Raw genomic sequence first — 19314 nt, forward strand, 5'->3', positions numbered from 1 at the left:
CATCTTAGGCCTTAAATAGCTAAACAGGAATTTTATCAATGGTTGCACAGCTACAGTGGTGTTTTTTTTTTTTTTTTTTTTTGAGACGGAGTTTTGCTCTTGTTACCCAGGCTGGAGTGCAATGGCGCGATCTCGGCTCACCGCAACCTCCGCCTTCTGGGTTCAGGCAATTCTCCTGCCTCAGCCTCCTGAGTAGCTGGGATTACAGGCATGCGCCACCATGCCCAGCTAATTTTTTTTGTATTTTTAGTAGAGACGGGGTTTCACCATGTTGACCAGGATGGTCTCGATCTCTTGACCTTGTGATCCACCCGCCTCAGCCTCCCAAAGTGTACAGTGGTTTTTTTTTACCACAGATAAAGGAGTGGATCATGATGATGAACAAATTTCCAGGGAATAATATGGGTTATAAGGGCTACGTGTAGAAGTGGAAGAAATCTTTGGTAAGATTATCAAGCTTGTTTCCATTCATACTTCCTCACTGATGACTAAGGGAATCCAAGCACTTCTGTCAGTGCTTGCTCATTAATAATTAATTTCCTAATACGAAAGTTAAAAATTGTACTTTTTGTTGCTTCAATTTTCATTTCTTTGACTAATTGTGGATTTGAACTGCCTTGTAAATGTTTATTTCCTGTTTGCAATTCTTTCACTTACTGCCAACAAGACAAACATTGAGTTCATATTTTAATGCAAGAAACAATTGAAATACCCCACAATAATTTCTTAAAGCTAAAAATAACATCAGGAAGTGAGAATTGCTATGAAAAACACAAAACCAATAACAAAGCAAAGAGATAAAGTGAAAGAGTTCATTATTTTAGATAGAGTAGTCAAAGTGAGTTTCTCCGAAAAGATGCTATTTGAACAGAGACTGAATAGTGAGTGTGCCACATGGTTCTCGGGGTAGAACATTTCCTGGTATAGGGAAATGCAAGTACAAAGCTTCCGAAGTGGAAAAATGATTCTGTGCTTGAGGAATAGTAATCAGGCCAGTATGGCTGGAGCCCAGTGAACAACAGGCAAGGGTGGTAGCAAATGAGATTGACAGTAAATGAGGTTGGAGAGATAGTAGGAGGCTAGATCATGTAGGGCTTGCCTTACAGGCCACTGAAAAGGATTCGGATTTTATCCAAAGATTTTGGGGAATTCATCGAAGGTCTCTGAGTGGTAGAATGATGTGAACTGACTTAAATCATTCTGGCTGCTGTATGGAAAATAGTCTCTAAGGAGGAGAGGAAACAGAGACTAGTTAGGAGATGAGCAGCAAGACTAGCCGTGATATGGTAACCGTATTAGCAGTGCAGAGAGAGAAAAGTGATTTGTTTCAGTATGTATTTTGACCAGGATTTGCTGATGAACTTGATATGTAATGTAAGAGAAAAATAGGAGTCCAGGGCAATTCTAATCTAGTATTACTACAAGCACTGTGTAACTGGGTATTATCACAAGCATACCTCGTTTTATTGCACTTTTTATATATTAAAGATTTGTAGCAACCCTGCATTGTCAAGTCTATCAGCACTGTTTTTTCAATAGCATGTGCTCACTTTGTCTCTGTCATATTTTTGTAATTCTAGCACTATTTCATACATATTCATTATTATACTGGTTATGATGATCTGTGATTAGTGACATTTGATGTTAATCTAGTCATCATTTTGGGGCACCATGAACTGCACCCATGTAGGGCAGCAAATTTAATCAATAAATATTGTGTGTGTTCTGACTGCTCCACCAACTGGCTCTTTCCTCATCTTTTTCCCTTTCCTTGGGCCTCCCTACTCCTTGAGACACAGTAATATTAAAATTAGGCTGTATTATGCCATTTTTTTGTTACTATAAAGAAATAGCTAAGGCTGGGTAATTTATAAAGAAAAGATGTTTAATTTGCTCCCAGCTTTTCAGGCTGTACAAGCCTGGTGCCAGCATCTGCTGGGCTTCTAGGGAGGACTCAGGGAGCTTTTACTCATGGTGGAAGGGGAAGCAGGCAGGCATGTCTCATGGTGAGAGCAGGAGCAAGAGAAGAAGGGGCAGGTCCTACACATTTTTAAATAACTAGATCCCATGTGAACTCAAAGCAAGAGCTCACTTATCAGCAAGGGGAAGGCACCAAGCCACTCATGATGGATATACCCCCGTGATCCAGACACCTCTCACTAGGCTCCATCGTCAACACTGGAGACCACATTTCAACATGAGATTTGGAGGGAAAACATATTCAAACCATATAATGGGCCAATTAATTACCATATAATAGCTTCTAAGTGTTCAAGTGAAAGGAAGAGTTACACATCTCTCACTTTATATCAAAAACTGGAAATGTTGAAGCTGAGTTCTAGAAAGGTATGTCAGAAGCCGAAATGGATCAAAAGCTAGGTCTCTTGCACCAAACAACCAAATCGTGAAAGCAAAGGAAAAGTTGTTGAAGGAAATTAAAAGTACTACTCCAGTGAACACATGAATGATAAGAAAGTAAACAGCCATGGCACGTGCATACCTGTGTAACAAACCTGCACATTCTGCACACGTACCCCAGAACTTAAAGTAAAATTTTTTAAAAAAGTAAACAGGCTTATTGATGATATGGATAGAGTTTGAGTGGTCAGAATACACAATCAGACCAACCACAGCATTCCTTTATGCCAAAGCCTAATCTAGAGCAAAGCCCTAACTCTTCAATTCTCTAAAGGCAGAGAGGGGTGGGGAAGCTGCAGAAGAAAAGTGGGAAGCTAGCAGAGATTAAGGAGATGTAGGGAAAGAAGTTGTATCTGTAACATTAAAGTGCAAGGTGAAGAAGCAAGTACTGATATAAAGGCTGCAGCAAGTTATCTATCCAGAAGATGTAGCTATGATAATTGATAAGGGGGCTGGGAACACTGAACAACAGATTTTCAGTGTAGATGAAGCAGCCTTCTATTAGAAGATGCTGCAAAGGACTGCTAGAGAGGAGAAGTCAGTGCCTGGCCTCAACATTTCAAAGGGCAGTCTGTCTCTCTGTGTCACTGTCGAGACCTACTGTTCAGAACAAAAATATTCCTTTCAAAATCCTACTTCTCACTAACCTGGTCACCCAGGAGCTTGCACCCAAGCATTAATCAAGGGGATTAATGTTGTTTTCATGCCTGCTAACACAGTATCTGTTCTGCAGCTCATAGATCAAGGAATAATTTTGTCTCACAAGCCTTATTATTTAAGAAATACATTTCATAAGGCTAGTGCTGCCATAGATACTGATTCCTCTGATGGTTCTGGAAAGTAAATTGAAAATCTGGAAAGGATTTACCATTCTAGATGCCATTAAGAATGTTCATGATTCATGGGAGGATGTCAAAATATCAACATTAACAAGAGTTTGAAAGAAGTTGATTTAGAAGAAATTGATTTCAACCCTCATTGATGACTTGGAGGGATTCAAGACGTTAGGCTGGGCACAGTGGATCACTCCTGTAGTCCCAACACTTTGGGAGGCTGAGGTGGGTGGATCACCTGAGGTCAGGAGTTCAAGACCACCCTAGCCAACATGGTGAAACCTTGTCTCTACTAAAAATACAAAAATTACCTGGGTGTGGTGGTGGGCACCTGTAGTCCCAGCTGCTCTCAAGGCTGAGGCAGGAGAATCACTTGAACCTGGGAGGCAGAGGTTGCAGTGAGCCAAGATTGCACCACTGCACTGCAGCCTGGGTGACAGAGCAAGACTCCATCAAAAAAGAAAAACAAAGACATCAGTGGAGGAAGTAACTGCAGATAGGGTGGAAATAGCAAGAGAACTAGAATTAGAAGTGGAGCCTGAAGTTGTGGTCAAATTGCTGCAATCTCATAATAAAACTGTAATGGATGAGGAGAGTTACTTCTTACGGATGAACAAAGTGGTTTCTTAAGATGGAATCTACTCCTGGTAAGTATGCTGTGAACATTGCCGAAATGCCAGCAAAGCATTTAAAATATTACATAAGCTTGGTTGATAAACCAGCAGTAGGGTTTGAAAAGATTGACTCCAATTTTGAAAGAAGTTCTACTGTGGGTAAAATCCTGTCAAATAGCATCATATTCTATTGAGAAATCTTTCTTTAAAGGTAGAGTTGATCAGTGTGGCAAACTTCATTGTTGTCTTAAGAAATTGCCAGAGCCACCCCGACACTGAGGAACTACCACCCTGATTAGTCATAAGCCATCAACATTGAGACAAGATCCTCTAGCAGCAAAAAGCTTAAGACTCACTAAAGGCTCAGATGCTCTTTAGCATCTTTTGGCAATATTTTTTTAATTGGGATTTTTCCTTTTTTGACATAATCCCATTGCACACTGAATACACTATAGTATAACTTTTATATTCACTGGGAAACCAAAAAAATTGTGTAATTCACTATTGCAATACTTGCTTTATTAACAGTGGTCTTGAACAGAACTCATAATATCTCTGAGGTTTGCCTGTACAAACTTTCAGTTGTCCTCTCCCAGTGGAGTGCTTATTCTCTCAGCAAGGTGTATGACAACACATGCAGAGTGTTGCTAAGTAGGGATGCTCACCTAAGATTTGGTGTCCCCCAGGGTTTTTTATTGGGGGTCAGTCATGTAGGCATGGAATGCCCATGTGACTCACCTTACCTACTCAGTCTCCAGTTCCTGTCCCCAGAGGTCAGACTGATACAGTGTGGCCCAGGACCCAAGTGAACAAAAGCAGATGTTTACCATAAGTCCCGTTGTTAGCATAAACAATTTGGTATGACTCAAGGCCCAGATATACAAAAACACTCTTATCAGGCAGAATATTCCAAAGGCTTAGAGGTTATCTCCCAGGAGTCAGTCAAGGGCAAGTCCCTTGAAAGGTACAGGCTTTGGGCAGCAACAGGTATGCTGAGTTAACCCTTTACAGTCAAAGATAGTCTCTTGTTTTTGTCTAATAGTTGTGTGGTGTTACCATTTGTATTTAAATTTATGATCCACCTCAAATTAATTTTTGTGTGTAGAATGAGGTAAAGGTTGAGGTTCATCTTTTTCCATATAGATATCCAGCTGTTTGGCATCATTTGTTAACAAGTTTTTCCTTTCTCCACTGAATTAAATTGGATCCTTGGTTGAAAATTAACTGGTCATATATATGTGATCTATTTCTGGATTCTATTCTTTCTCTAGTAACAGTGGCTTAATTATATAACTTTATAGCAAGTCTTGATTTTAGGTAGGCTGAGTTCTCCAACTTTGTTTTATTATTTTTGCTATTCTAGGTCCTTTGCATTTTCATATAAATTTTACAATCAATTTTCCAATTTTTATTAAAGTTATTGGGATTTCGATTGGAATTACATTTAATATGTATATCAATTTAGAAAGAACTAATACTTAAATATCATTGAATGACCTAATCCATGAACACGGGCTATCTCATCCTTTAGTCAGTTCATCTTTAACTTCTTAGCAGTGTTTTATAGTTTTTTTAATTAAGAAAAAATACATCCCTCTGTTTTTCTCCATCTAATCTGTTCCTTCCTATGCCTGCATTTTAAAATGTGACCGTTTCATTTTGCAGACGCAAATGTTTCTTTATATTTTATTGGCCTCTGTACCCCTGCCTTCAAACCATACAAGTTAATTCTTGATATATGTTTACTGCATCTGTTTTTTTTTTTAATTATGAAAACATATAGTGATTCTCAAAGTGGGAAAAGAGAGGTGAAGAGGGCAAAAACTTCCCAGTGTGTGAACATTTCAGGATTATATTCTCTTCCCTTCTCATGTGTTAGCCCAGGCCAGAAAATCTCTAACCCTCTAGAGATGCTGCTAGTGTAAACCATGATTATTTATGGGAATGATTTAATATCCCTCAGATACAGGTGAGAAAATAAATTAATTCAAAACTACCACTCTCGAAATAGAAATCAGCATTTCTTCCTATATGTATGTTTTGAGAAGTTTAGTGATTTGATGCATCATGATTAACACATAATAGGTTATTATTTGTTATGTTAGTTTAACCAACATTATACATTGTATGTAGACCCAATTAGGTAAGCCCCACAGTCTAGCTTACGTCCACTCTTTCACCAGAGCCAACCTTTTTATTCCTAACAAAGACTACTCCTTTTGCTGCTCATCATATAGACAAAAATTTGCCTATTGCATATGAAAGAATTCATGTTTATAGCTGAAAGCAAACGTTTCCCTTGAATTTCAACTCTTAAGGAATACATAATGATAAGCTAACTTTTATCATTTAGTTTTAATGAAGATCTATAAGAATCTAGAGTTCCTTGAGATAAGGAGGGAGTTCACTTTCTAAGATAACAAAGCTCACAATATGGCAAGAAAATTAAAATTAGATATAGAAGTCTTTCATTGAAGTAAATTTGAAACACTTAATTTCAGAGTTACAGAATTAAGCACTTCAGAGACATTCATTTTACAGAATTCAAAACCTTCAAGTTACAGAATTTTTTTTGTTTGTTTTGTTTTGAGACTGGGTCTTGTTCGGTTGCCCAGACTGGAGTGCACTGATGTGATCACAGCTCACTGCAGCCTTGACTTTCCAGGCTCAAGGAGTCCTCCCACCTTAGCCCCTCAAGTAGCTGGGACTACAGGTGCACACCACCCTGGCTGGGTTTTGTTTTTTTTTTTGTTTTTTTTGTAGAGATGGGGTCTCACTGTATCGCCCAGGCTGATCTTGAATTTCTGGGCTCAAGCAGCTGTCCTTCCTCAGCCTCCCAAAGTACTGGGATTATAGGTGTGAGCTACCACACCTGGCCTCTAACTTATGGAATTTTTAAATAGAAGTATATCCTGATTATTACTTTAGATGTTAGAATCATCTTGAAAGTATTATGTTGTGACTCTGATGAATGTTTTAAGCTTCCAAATAGATTGATATCTATGAGCATGGAAGAAATAAATATAAACAATCATCCACTCAGCAGATCAATAATGACAGCATTAGGAGTATACAGGGGTGCAAAGAGAGTATTGTTTCTGTCTCCAAACTAGAGATACATAGATATATGTGTAGTGGCATCAGTTTATTTTTTCCAAGTATCGTACTACATTAAATGTTTTTACGGTAGGAAAAAAGTATAGGTAGAACAATTTGAGAAAGTGATAGAAAAAAAAATGAGACTATGAAAGAAAGAAAAGGGAAAAGAATAGAAAAGAAAGATCTTGGAAGGAAGATAAAGGAGGCAGGAAGGGCAGAAGGAATGGAATAGAATCTGAAGGTGAAAATAAGGACACAGGGCAAATACGCACTTTCATTTGGAGATGGGGTTTGACTCACATTTCTCAAGGTCCTACACTAGTCCACAAGCCTCTTATTTGGTCCTTTTATCTGAATAATGTGATAAATGTGACAATAGATGCCATTTGGCACTGCAGATCACAAACTCTTAGAGTTGGAAAGGGCCTTTCCTTTAATACTGTCTCTCAGGCATGCCAGGACTAGGAAGACTGTACCTGAAGGTTATTTTTCAGTCTCTACTTTTACAGTTCCAGGATTGGAGCACTTAGTTTTGTAAATGAAGTCTGTTTTATCACTAGATAACATTTCCTATGTCATAGCTTTTGTAACTCTCTTTTTTAACTTTTGTAACTCATCTCATTTCTAAGCCACACCAAAAAAGGGCTGCTTTGCCTGATGGCATCCCTCACATTATTGTATGTAGGACTTATTCCTCAGGTTTTTCAGTCGTTCCTCTTCCAGCATAGTTTTCAGCTTCTCTGCTGTTCCACTTCATTTATAAACACAACTCAATTCTTTTAGAAATTAATGCATTATAAAAAGCCAACTGCCAAAGTTATACAGTATCTTCTGCAATATGAGGACTCATTTAGTATTAATGCAGTACAAAAATCTTAATTTTCTTCAGTATCATCCCTGTGAACTTATATTAGTCTTGTCAGCCAAACCAAATCCAATCAAAACAATGTTCGGGAGTTTTGAATTTTTTTTTTAATTTAAACTCATGTTATCCATGCCTTCTTGTTCTGTATGTAATGTGCAATTATAAAAAGTTTTAAAATAGTTGCATGAGTTTTTATTTATCTTTGTTAAATTTTATGTGTAATCTTTCATGCTAGCCTGTTGAGATTATTTTAAATTTTGAATTTTTTAGTCTTTATGTGTACACATTTTGGAGGTACAGTGTGCCATATCATACATGTATACAATATGTAATGATCAAATCAGAGTAATTAGCATATCTGTCACCTCAAACATTCATCATTTACTTTGTGTTTAAAACATTCAAAAATTTTGATTCTTTTATTTGATATATTGGGTATCTCTTTAGCCTTTGGTCTGAAATTCAATAAGCACATATTTTCATTCTTCAAATCACAAAATTGTAGAATTTTCTATTTAAAAAGTACCTAAAATATCATAAAATTCAGCTCCCTTATTTTAGGATAAGGAAACTTGGGTTCAGACAGGATAAATAACTCTCTCATGGTTATACAACTCATTAACAGAAGATTATGATCATCCTAAAAGATGGATTGGTAGAAAGTCTGTGAACCAAGTCTGAGACACATATAATCACCAGAAACACTTGGTGGGCACTAGAATATTGAACAATACACTTGGGGTACAATTGTTCAACTGTATCTGAGCATGCATTATTCTCCATTATTTCCACAGGTACTGACGTATCTTAACAAAATCTATCAGACCTGTCAGATGAGAAGTAAAGTTACCTTGGAATAACTTGTTTTTAGTGAACCATACTGTCTACTTGTAATAAAAGATATTCATTCCTAAGTAATTAGTAAAAATATTTATATACATCAGCTTGTTTTCTAATTTGTGGTTTCCATAGTCCTTTTGCAAAATCAAAACATTTTCCCATTTCCATTCCTTCAGTATTTCTATTTTATTCAGTAAATCAAAGTAAGTAATATATTGAAACACAAACCCAACCATCTGAAATTTTTAAATGTACCTAAATAACAAATGAGTCAGCAAGGCTATTTAGAAAATGAAAGAAAACTTTTGTGCTATTGTGACAACCAAGCAAATGTGTAGCTTCAAATGCTTTTATTGGAAAAGAGGGAAAATAAAGGATGAATAAGTGAATGAATGAACCAAATATTCAATCTTGGAAAACACAAGGAAAAGAAATAACAAAAATATATATAAATTAGAATATAGAGAAAAATAATTTGAAATAAATTGAAGTGATTCTTTGACAAAAGTATAGCTAAGCATCTTTTTTATTGCAGCAAAGTAAAATAAATATTAGATATTTAATATCATATTTAAAAAACTTATAGAGGAAGAAAGGAGATAAACTAGGATGTTGTAAATATTTATATCCAGGAAAGAAAAGGTTGTGGAGAATTTTTATAGAGGTGATAATATGATAATGGTTTTTAAAAGCTTCAGAAAGTTTATAGAAATGCTATAAAAACAGGCCATGACTGGCAACTAAGAAGGCACTGGGAGGCCCTAGAAGCTCTTGCAGTAGAGTGTGGATCAGAAAGCCAGGCTGCAAGACATCAAGTGGGTAATAAGCGTCTGGGAAGAGACAGCTAAAATCACCTATTGTCAGAGTTTTAGATACTGAACATCAGGAGCTCAACAATGAATTCAGGTCAGAATTGGGTTCTGGTACAGGTATTTTGAGGAGATTCATGGCTCCTCAGAAAATGCCCCTGTTGGTACTGACTTAACTTGTTAAATGAGGTTGTGTGAAAAGTAAGTCTTGGCACAATTTTAAAATAATTTCTCCTAAACAGTACTTTTTTTAATAACAGTAAATAGACAATAGTAATCAAAGACTTCAATTACACAAAATTGGTTACTCATTAGATTTGATATTCAGTGTCTTGTTAACTCCAAATTCCTCTTGCTGTTTATTTCAACACTGTTAACACATTGCACTCCCTCTTTAATCCAGTCCAGTCCCTACTGTCCATCAGATCTCTGACAACTGCAAATTTTCATTAATTTAGCACACATGACTTAATCATATATATCATAGCTATTAATAATTGTTGGAAGTTGTTTAATATTTTGCATGAAGAATGATGCTGTTCATACTGCAGATCTAAATTAGATAACTTTGACATAAAAACTGTTATGCCTAGAAAAACAGACAAGCTATGGATAGATTGCTTTCTCTGTATGACTTAGACTTGCTTATATCCTGAAAATATGTAGTCACCTTCAATCGTTGTTTTGAAAAGAAATATTCTTCTAGAAGCTATGGGTAGTAGATTAGGAAGAGCATGGTTAAAAACAAAAAAAATGTTCAAAAAGGAAAACAGTGTTCATTCCCTTTTAAGAGCTATTCAGATGAAAAATTGCTCAGCATAAGCTTGATCTATATGTTTTTCATGGTTATTAGTAGTAATGAAGATGCATTAACCATATTCTCTTGATAATGCTCTAGCAGTTTCTCAGTACTTTTATCAACATATAAATTTTACAACTGGCAATATGGGAATTTGACTAGTACATTTTTGTGTATAAAAAAGGGTAACAACATTATAATTTCTTAATATCTGGGAATTATGAATCCTGACTTGCAAACAAGCGAAACTAAAATGCAACAGAACTTCGGTATCATGATAACTTTTCTTTATACTGTCACTCACAGGAAATGGGAATGTATACAAGCTGCTGAGTGGAATATAATGCCAGAGGTGAATACCTAGTTAATCCAGAATTTATCAGTCTTTTCATTTCATTCATTCTTTTTTCTCAATAAACATACATTGAGTGCCTTCTCTGTTGATAACCTATAGTAAATGTAAAATTAAGAATGCTCTACTTCACTAGGAAGCACCTAAAAAATGAAAGTAAGTGGTGCATAATCACTTTATATCCTCATCTCCATTAGGAAATATCATTTTTAATAAATTTTGGAAGGACATTTAAATAGCTCAACTCTTTAAAGGTGAAACTTGATACCAAAGAAACCATTTGAAATTTTTTCATACTTCATTGAGTTATAATGAATAGATCTTTCTTTTATAAAACTGAATTTCATATTTTAAATTTGATTTGTTCTACCTCCAAAGCACTGTAAGTCTCCGATACCTAGGCCATAACATTAGCTAGTACCATTAGAGAAAACTTTATGGAAGGAAGAAGTCTGGTGTTCTTTCCTTTTTCTTATAGAACTATGGATCCATTCTGTTTTACAGCAACGTCTAGTAATGCCAAGGATATAGCTGTCATATAAAAAATAGAATTACCATGTAAGTGCTGCCAGCTAGATCTGGGAGAAGGAAATTATAGTAAAAATCAAGTTAATTAAAATCAAACAAGTAGATCTCTCAAAGTTGATTTTCAATTCTCCATTTTTATGAAAACAAAATATGAGTTATTTCATTTCTATTAATGATTTGGGCAATAAAAACATAAAATTCAATATTGTCATGGAGTTGGGCTTCCTTTACAACTAAAATAATCTATAATCATAACTGGTCTTCAAGATAATAACCCTGGTACACTGCAAGATTCTGAGTCATTTGGGAATTGTTCATCTAACAGATGTTAACTTGGTGCCCTCTATTTGCCAGGCATTGTTATAATGCAGGTGCTAGGAAGGGACAAAATTTGAGAGAGAGAGTAGTGGTTAAGGGAGTTGATAGCTGCTGAGAGGTAGAGTCAAATAAGAATAGACCTTTGGATCTGCAATGTGAAGTAACTGGTGATCTTGAGGAATGGCTTTAGAGGAATAGCAAATAGGCACAACCGGAACTTAATGGACCAAAGACTGAGGAAGCAGAAGTGGCACCTTAATATACCTTGAAAACACATGTTATAAGCAGAGAAAGAAATGGGATGGTAACTTGAAAGGAACAAGGGTTCAGTAGAGAACTTGGTGTACATATGTATATACTCCCCATGGTTGCATGCTAAGGAGATGATACAGTAAAGGAGAAAATGATGATGCAGGAGAGGAAGATGCAGGAATAACAATCTCTGAAGGTCAGAGGAGATGGGATTCAAAGCACAAATGGAGAGGCTGGTCTTCCACTGTGGCAGGTGAAAAAACAGACTCTGGGTGGATGCTGCTATCATTTAATAAATATTATTAATAAAGTACCTATGATGTACCAGACAGTGGCAATATAGTAGTTGACAAAAATCCTTGCCTTCATGAAAGCTGTATTTGAATGGGGATTCAAGAAGGTGAACAAATGATGACCAAATAAATAAATGAAATAAATAGTATGTCAGATCATGAAAGGTGCTATCAAGAAAAATAAACCAGGGCAGTGGAGAAGGAGGATATGGAGAGCTGGGGCAAAGAGTAAGGATAGGTTCCAATTGTAATGAACTGGGCACTTGACATAACTTAGAAATTTAGTTCATGGCTGTCAGACACATTTATTTTCAGAATCATAATAAATTTGGCCTAGTACCCATGTGCCAGGGCCAAGAAATCTACTCTTAGCTTTATTTCATAAGTTCTCCCTTCTGTGAGGACCCCGGGACTTGCCTACTTCTCCTTTATAGTCCAGTCACAGGTTTTAAGCATATATTTATTTATGTGATCATTTGATTAATATATTTCTTCTTTACTAGACTAGAAGCTCCAGGAAAGGAACTGTTTCTGTTTTGGGCAATTATATCCTCATAACCCAGCACAGTGTTGGCTCTATTTGTTGAATGAGTGAATGAAAAGTAAATAAGACTTTTCCATAAGCTATGTTTTTAAGAATTTCATTATTTTATTATTCTGTAGTAACTTTAAATTTTCACTTCTCATTTTATATAGCTGGTCTAGTAAATGACCTTTTTCAGGCAGGCAAGGCGTGCTTTTATACCAGTTAATTATGTGAAATAGATTCATCCTCTAATGTAAATAATGCCTCTCCATTTCTTTTTTTTAACAGGACCAATGCCAAAGGTGCTCCCCTGAATATAAATAAGGTCTCTAATAGCCTGATTAATTTTGGAAGAAAGTTGATTTCCCCAGCAATGGCTCCAGGCAGTGCAGGTGGCCCTGTACCTGGAGGCAACAGCAGTAGCTCCTCCTCTGCTGTGATTCCTACCAGGACCTCAGCAGAGGCCCCAAGGCATCACTTGCAACAGCAACAGCAGCAGCAGAGGCTGATGAAATCAGAAAGCATGCCTGTGCAATTGAACAAAGGTAGGAAAAAAATACTAGTAAATCCAAGGAAACATTCACAGTGTAGCCTGGGATTGCTTCACTTGTCTGTGAGGAACCAACCTCCTAGAATATAAATTAATGCAAAACTTACTTTTTAAATATGTTATATATGATTCTTTTAAAGTTGGAATATTAGATATTGTGTTGGTCTTAAGAACATTATATGAGTTAATTTTTTTTAACATTTATATCCTAGTATATTTGCAATTTTGTTCTGTAAATGCCCATACAGTATGATGGCGTGAATTAACACAACACAGAGGTTGAATACAGTTGACTGCTAACTTTGTATAGTAAGGCTTCTGACTAGAAGAGAATCCAAAATGAGAAGTTCCAGTACCATGGGCTTCACTAGTCACAGCATTCATCGGTGCATTGCAGTTGTTTGGAGGAAGTGGGCCACTAGGCTTGAAGCCTCTCACCCAGCTGGTTTGCTTCTAAGGAATACCAACTAGAATCTTAAGTAGGGGGGAGGGCGAAACTAAACAAAATTTCAAGCAGCCAAAATAAGTAATGAGTCTATAAACTAAAAGTTAGAACCACAGAATGTTAGAGCAGAGGACACCTGGGAGATCGTCCAATCCATATCTCACCGGATGAGTGAGGGGGCACGGCTGTTGGTAGCACATTTTCTACTGGTACTCGGGTAAGCTCGTCTCTGTGTCAGGGCCATTCCAGAGCTTCGCCTCCCTCATGTATTTTATTCATCAGAGAGCACTTCAGGTATTTTTGAAGAGTCATAATGTATTGGGTCCCCCTTTTCATTACAAATTGGAAACAGCTACATTTATTTTTAGTAGTAGGAATCTGCTAACTATACTCTAAAAGCAAGAAGTTGTAAATGATGGCAAAAAGTATTTAAAAAGCAATCCTAAGACCTCACAAGCAGTCTGGGGCCAGTTAGTGTCAGAGCAAACATCCTGACCCAAGTATCATTCATGTCTTAAAGGGATCCCTCTGTTTTATCAGTGTTCACTAATTAGTGTTGACAATAACATGAGTAATATTGTCAGTAAGAAGACTTTAAAACTATGTTCCATGTACTCTGTTTAAGGAGATTACATTCTAAATTTGTTTCTAATTTTACATACTGGCATTTAAATTGGTTAGCTTATGTTAAATGGACTTGCTTCCCCAATGATATAAATGTTGAGTATTATTAAATAATAAGTATGTGTGCATGTCCGTACTCCTCTATTGGTTATGTCATGTTATCCTCTACTCTCTTTTTATTTGCCTACGTAAAATATTAGATTTTATATCATTAGTATTTAAATTTTTATGAGAATATTAAATTTATCCTGCATAAGAATATCTCATTGAAAATTACATTCTTTTCTTTTTAGCACAGAGTTGTCACACATGATTTTTTAAAAAAGAGAACAAATCATTGGCATGCTGTAAATGTATTTTAATGCCAAGAGATATACCCATTTCCAGAATGGAAATGAATGTTATTTTACATATTTCTTAATTGTACTGTTTTATTGTTCTAAACAAATATGATTTCAATGTTGCTTTGATAACAAGCCATAGTCAGTAGTAATTCTAACTGATGGTAGGCAAATGAGTCAGAGAATCTCTTAATGTTGTAGCTTAAATTTTCTGAGGAACTAAGCCAAATGACTAGAAATATAAAGTTGTGTCTCCAAGGAAATGTCAAGTATTAATATCACACAGTAAGTGAGAAAGGAAGTACATGGAGATGGAACAATTGATGAAAACCAAGTCCCCAGTTACAAGGAGACAACAGAGCACTTAAGAAAGTATTTGGAACATGATCATCACTAGGGCATTTTAACTGATCCCTGTGCTGAAAGAAGTAGCCTTGTTTGGCAACCCTTCTATATTTTTACTTCTGGTTTGTTCTTCTCATGTCAATCTACCAAAAAAAAAAAAAAAACCCAATAACTTTTCTAATTAACTTCAGATTAATCATAAATGTTCCTGCTAATGCCCCTTCCCGAATAAAAGTTTGAATACAACAAAAGGCAAAGAGAACAGTTTATAGAAGTAGAAGATAGAAGATAATGTAGTTTGCTGCTCTTCCTCTATTCATTCAGTGATGAACCCTAAGCAACACCCTGAAGTTCTTTGACCCTCTTGTTTCCTCACCCTGAAATAAGAGATTTGGGCTGATCCCTGGAGAGTCTCCCAACTCTAAAAATGTGTGGTTGTTTTGGTAGAATATGTATTGATTAACACTACAGTGAAAAATACTTCTCCAATATTGGTTGTTTATGCTGTATTTCCCACATATATTCTGCTGTGCTGTCAAACTGACAAAGCTGCAAGCATATAACCTGGTCCCATAGATCAGTGAACACAATATTTAGCCTGTCAGGAGGCTTGTGTTGCAAAGTGATTTCTATCTCAGAACAGAGTCATCTACTTAGTGCCTTTGAGGAAAGATAGTGTAATAGCTGTTTAGTATACTCTGCTGGAAAATTTGAAAGTTGTATTGAAAAATGGTTGTTTATAAAGATGAAACTGTTTATGGTTTTCATAATCAGTTAACTTTCAATTATTTGTGCTTATGTAAAGGGACACTTGTGTTTGCAACCCAAACTCACATGTGTTGCTTGAAATATATTCTGTAGTTTGTATATGCGTTGGGGTAGGATAGTGAAGGAGCAGCACAGATGTTCCCTATAATTTTTTTGGTGATATTTATATTAAAATGAATCATCAGTCTCTAAATATACATTAATAGGTGATCTAGGAGCAACAGAGTAAAACAGGTAGCAGGCATAGAATTGAAAATCTCCTTCAAATATACAGAAAGTAGGCACACCATTTATCAACGAATTTAGAGTTTACATATTATGAAAATCTGGGGTCTATTTCCACTAAAAGCTGTTTATCGCTTGTTTGTGGTATGTCCCTATTTATAGATTTTATTTCAATTATAGGAGACCAAATGTGTGTACCGTTAATTGATGATGATGGTATAATTACAACTTAACAATTTCTAGGTTAGCTGGGCTGTAAGTCAGTGGTCAGAACACTGAGGATATGTCTTCTAACTCAAAAATTGATTTTTTTTACTACTGTATATATTATATAGAAGCTAAAGGGGAAACAAGTCTATTAATCATAAATGATCATACATAGAAAATATGATGCTTTTTTTAAATGCCTTTTTCTTTAGCTTGTTAGTCTGAAAATAGCATAGGCCTTCAGATGGTGATATATCCAGAGGATGATTCTGTTGACAGTGACTATGCTTAGTGTTGAACTTTGTCATCCAGGAAGGAAATCAAAGAACCAAAACGTCTTCCTTCCAAATGTCAGTGCAACTCAGGTTCTTCATGAGATTTCCTGTTATGCTCCTTTTCCTTTCTTATGTTCTTAAAATGCACTTGGTTTTTTTTTTTTTTTTTTCTGTTTCCTTTGTCTATATTTTAAATTGCTTTTTGAATTTGAACATGTCATTATTTTAAGCACTTACTATAAGTCCAATTTGTAAATGAAATCTTGCCTATAATAAGTATATCAAGTTAAGGGTATGCGGTTCACAGATTTATTTTTGCATGTTGACATTTATAAGTGCATGTGGTAACTTAAGAAATCTTCTCATTACTTAATATGAAATTAGAACTTATTTAGGTCCTTATCACTGAAGAAGTTGGTTTCAAGTTTAGTTAAAAATAAATTTTGTCTGATATAGGAGGAAATCAATTTCAAAAGAATGCCTATTTTTAAATAAATGACATATAACTTACTTTTAGATGAAAGAAAAAATATAAAATCACACCAGTATTTGTAGCATCATGAAATATGCTCAGCAAAATCTTTTGATTCCTATACTCTAGACTAGTTGAAGTTTGTGTTTTTAAGAAAAACAAACATAGACACTTTTAGGAAACATGCTCTTAAAGATTATTTTCTTGAAAAATATTTTATATTAATTTTTCTAAGCTTGTGCATTATTTTTGTTTGTACTATCTTTTTAGTAATTTGATTAAAGTATTAGAACATTCGGTATAAAAGAAAAGTGAAGTTGATTATTTCCTTTTCATGAAATCTAATTATTTTTTCTTATGAAATCCAGGCGATGTAGTTACAGGAAGCGATGCTCAGGTTTCTGTTCCTGTCCAGACTCTAACTGACCTCCAAGGTACAGTTACCATAACAACATAGTTTTTCTTTATCTTTGCCTACAGTATTATCATTGCCTACTCCAAAATTCCATTTTTCTTTTTGCCCACCCTCCATTCATACTGTTTTCAATTCACTACCATTGTTCAGCCACTGAGTGGCACTATTGTTTAGAACAAAAGTCCCTTTTCATGTCATACCTTGGTGATGCCGAATATGGCTGTGATGTGGGTTTTCTATTAGGTATGCACAAGCCTCTTTGCAATCTATGATTCGCCCTATATTTTGTGGTTATTTTAACACACTATACTTAGTGTGCCAGCTAACACTGAGGTGTCCTTTTCGTTACAATGGTGCTCTGTGACAGTATTTGACCAATTAGTTCTGAAATTAGATGTCTTGTGTGCTATGATTAGCCAGAAATACTTATATTTTACTTGAAAAATTACAACCTGATTTTGAAATGTTTTTAAGTATAGCCTTTGAATTATGAATTATATTAACACAAAGTACAGTGTAGCAAATCATATATGGTAACTGGCAATGGTTTTTAAAAAAGGAATGTTTATCATATCCATTTGTTCAAAGTGTAGAAAAAAATATAGTTTTTAAATAAATACAAAAGTTATCCACCTCCTGTGCAATTTTAAAACATATAAATATTTAAAGTGGCTGCATTCATCTTTTATTATGCAGTCTTTTAGATGAAATATGCCATAGAGAGGATTCCTGTGTTAAATGGAAGCCTAGAGTAACTTTAAGAATCTTCTACTCCAATTCAGACTAAAATGATAGCAGTATAAATTAAAATCCACATCATGTTTCTCTTAATTTAAAATATCCAGATAATATAGTCATGCTAGGAATATTAAAATACTGTTTTAATAATGATATGGCCTCATATTATCCAAACTTTTTTATAGAGAACAGAAAAGAATGGGTTGTGATTAAGAGATTGATGTATTGGGTTAACTTAAAAAACAAAATACCACCACATTGTGGCAATATAGGAGTAAGCTTTCATTTCTATGTATAGTTCTGTGTCTCACAGGTATAGTTTCTGGCAGTATTCTGGTAATTGAAACAGATGAACTTTAAGAGCTTTTCTAGCTCAAGGATTCCATGAAGAGCTGTTCACTCTTGCTATCTGTTATATGATCTACATAATAAAGGAGTATAAAAACACGGACAAGAGGAAAGGCAGATTATGTCTACAGGATTTATCTTTAGCTTTGCACTTAGATGAATATTAATGTGATCATCTTATATGGTGAGAATTTACAAGACTTAAATTTGTTTCCTAAAATTAAATTCTGAGCCCCACATACAGCTTTTTAACATGTGTTTTGTTGTCCCAATGTTAATTGCTACAGAGTAGATCTTTGGCTTCTTTGCAAGACATGGGATATGGAGCCCAATTTATACCTATGGAAAGAAAAGCTGAGGGTTGGCTTGCTTAGATATTCTGACTTCTGCTTCTATGCTATTGCTGAATCCATTTTTTTCCTATAGACCGAGACACAGGAGCAATGTAACTGTTTAAATAGAACTTCGAAGAGGGAGGTTATATTGTTTTGTCCAAATACCTTGTGTTTTATGAGTAGAATTTTTCATTTATTCAACAGGTATTTATTGAGTGCCTGTGTCAAGCTCTGTTTTCATTGGTCCCTTGGCTTTCCCTACAGCTTTATCTGGTTGTTTGGGCATTACCTTTACTTTAGATGACCCAGTTAAGCCTACATAGCTGGGAACCAGCTCTTTTACTAGATACCCTATTGAATCGCATCTGCCTCCCATACTCTAACAGAGATTTTATCAGTCTGATAAGGAAGGTTCCTGCTACTTTAATAGATGTGAATCACAAACAGCTTTTAGTCTGTGGTGATGATTTTGACAATGATAAGCAATGAGAGTACACCTACCTGATTTGGGGAAGTTACTTTTTGTCTTCTCAATATACTTCCTGAAGAGTGCCAAGAAGCAAGGGAAAGTAGAAGTAAACCAAAATAGTGGTAACAGCAAAAAAAATGTTCTATGTGTGCTTAATATAATCAGTGTCAGGGAATTAAACTATTTAGACTTTCCCAAGTGTCTTTTTCAA

At 35.4% G+C, this 19314-nt stretch overlaps 1 protein-coding gene across 1 annotated transcript in view; it reads left to right on the forward strand.

Moving 5' to 3' along the window:
- The window catches only part of TBC1D5 (TBC1 domain family member 5), a 561805-nt gene that overhangs the window by 475073 nt on the left and 67418 nt on the right, over positions 1–19314 (forward strand). Inside the window, exons 17-18 of the mRNA XM_012466733.2 lie at positions 12835–13091; positions 17167–17232. Of these exons, the coding sequence (XP_012322156.2) occupies positions 12835–13091; positions 17167–17232 (323 nt within the window). The remainder of the gene's footprint in view (positions 1–12834; positions 13092–17166; positions 17233–19314) is intronic.

The sequence above is a fragment of the Aotus nancymaae genome, unplaced genomic scaffold, assembly GCF_030222135.1.
Source record: "Aotus nancymaae isolate 86718 unplaced genomic scaffold, 86718_ANA_hifiasm-v0.15.2.pri h1tg000019l, whole genome shotgun sequence".
Lineage (NCBI taxonomy): Eukaryota > Metazoa > Chordata > Mammalia > Primates > Aotidae > Aotus > Aotus nancymaae.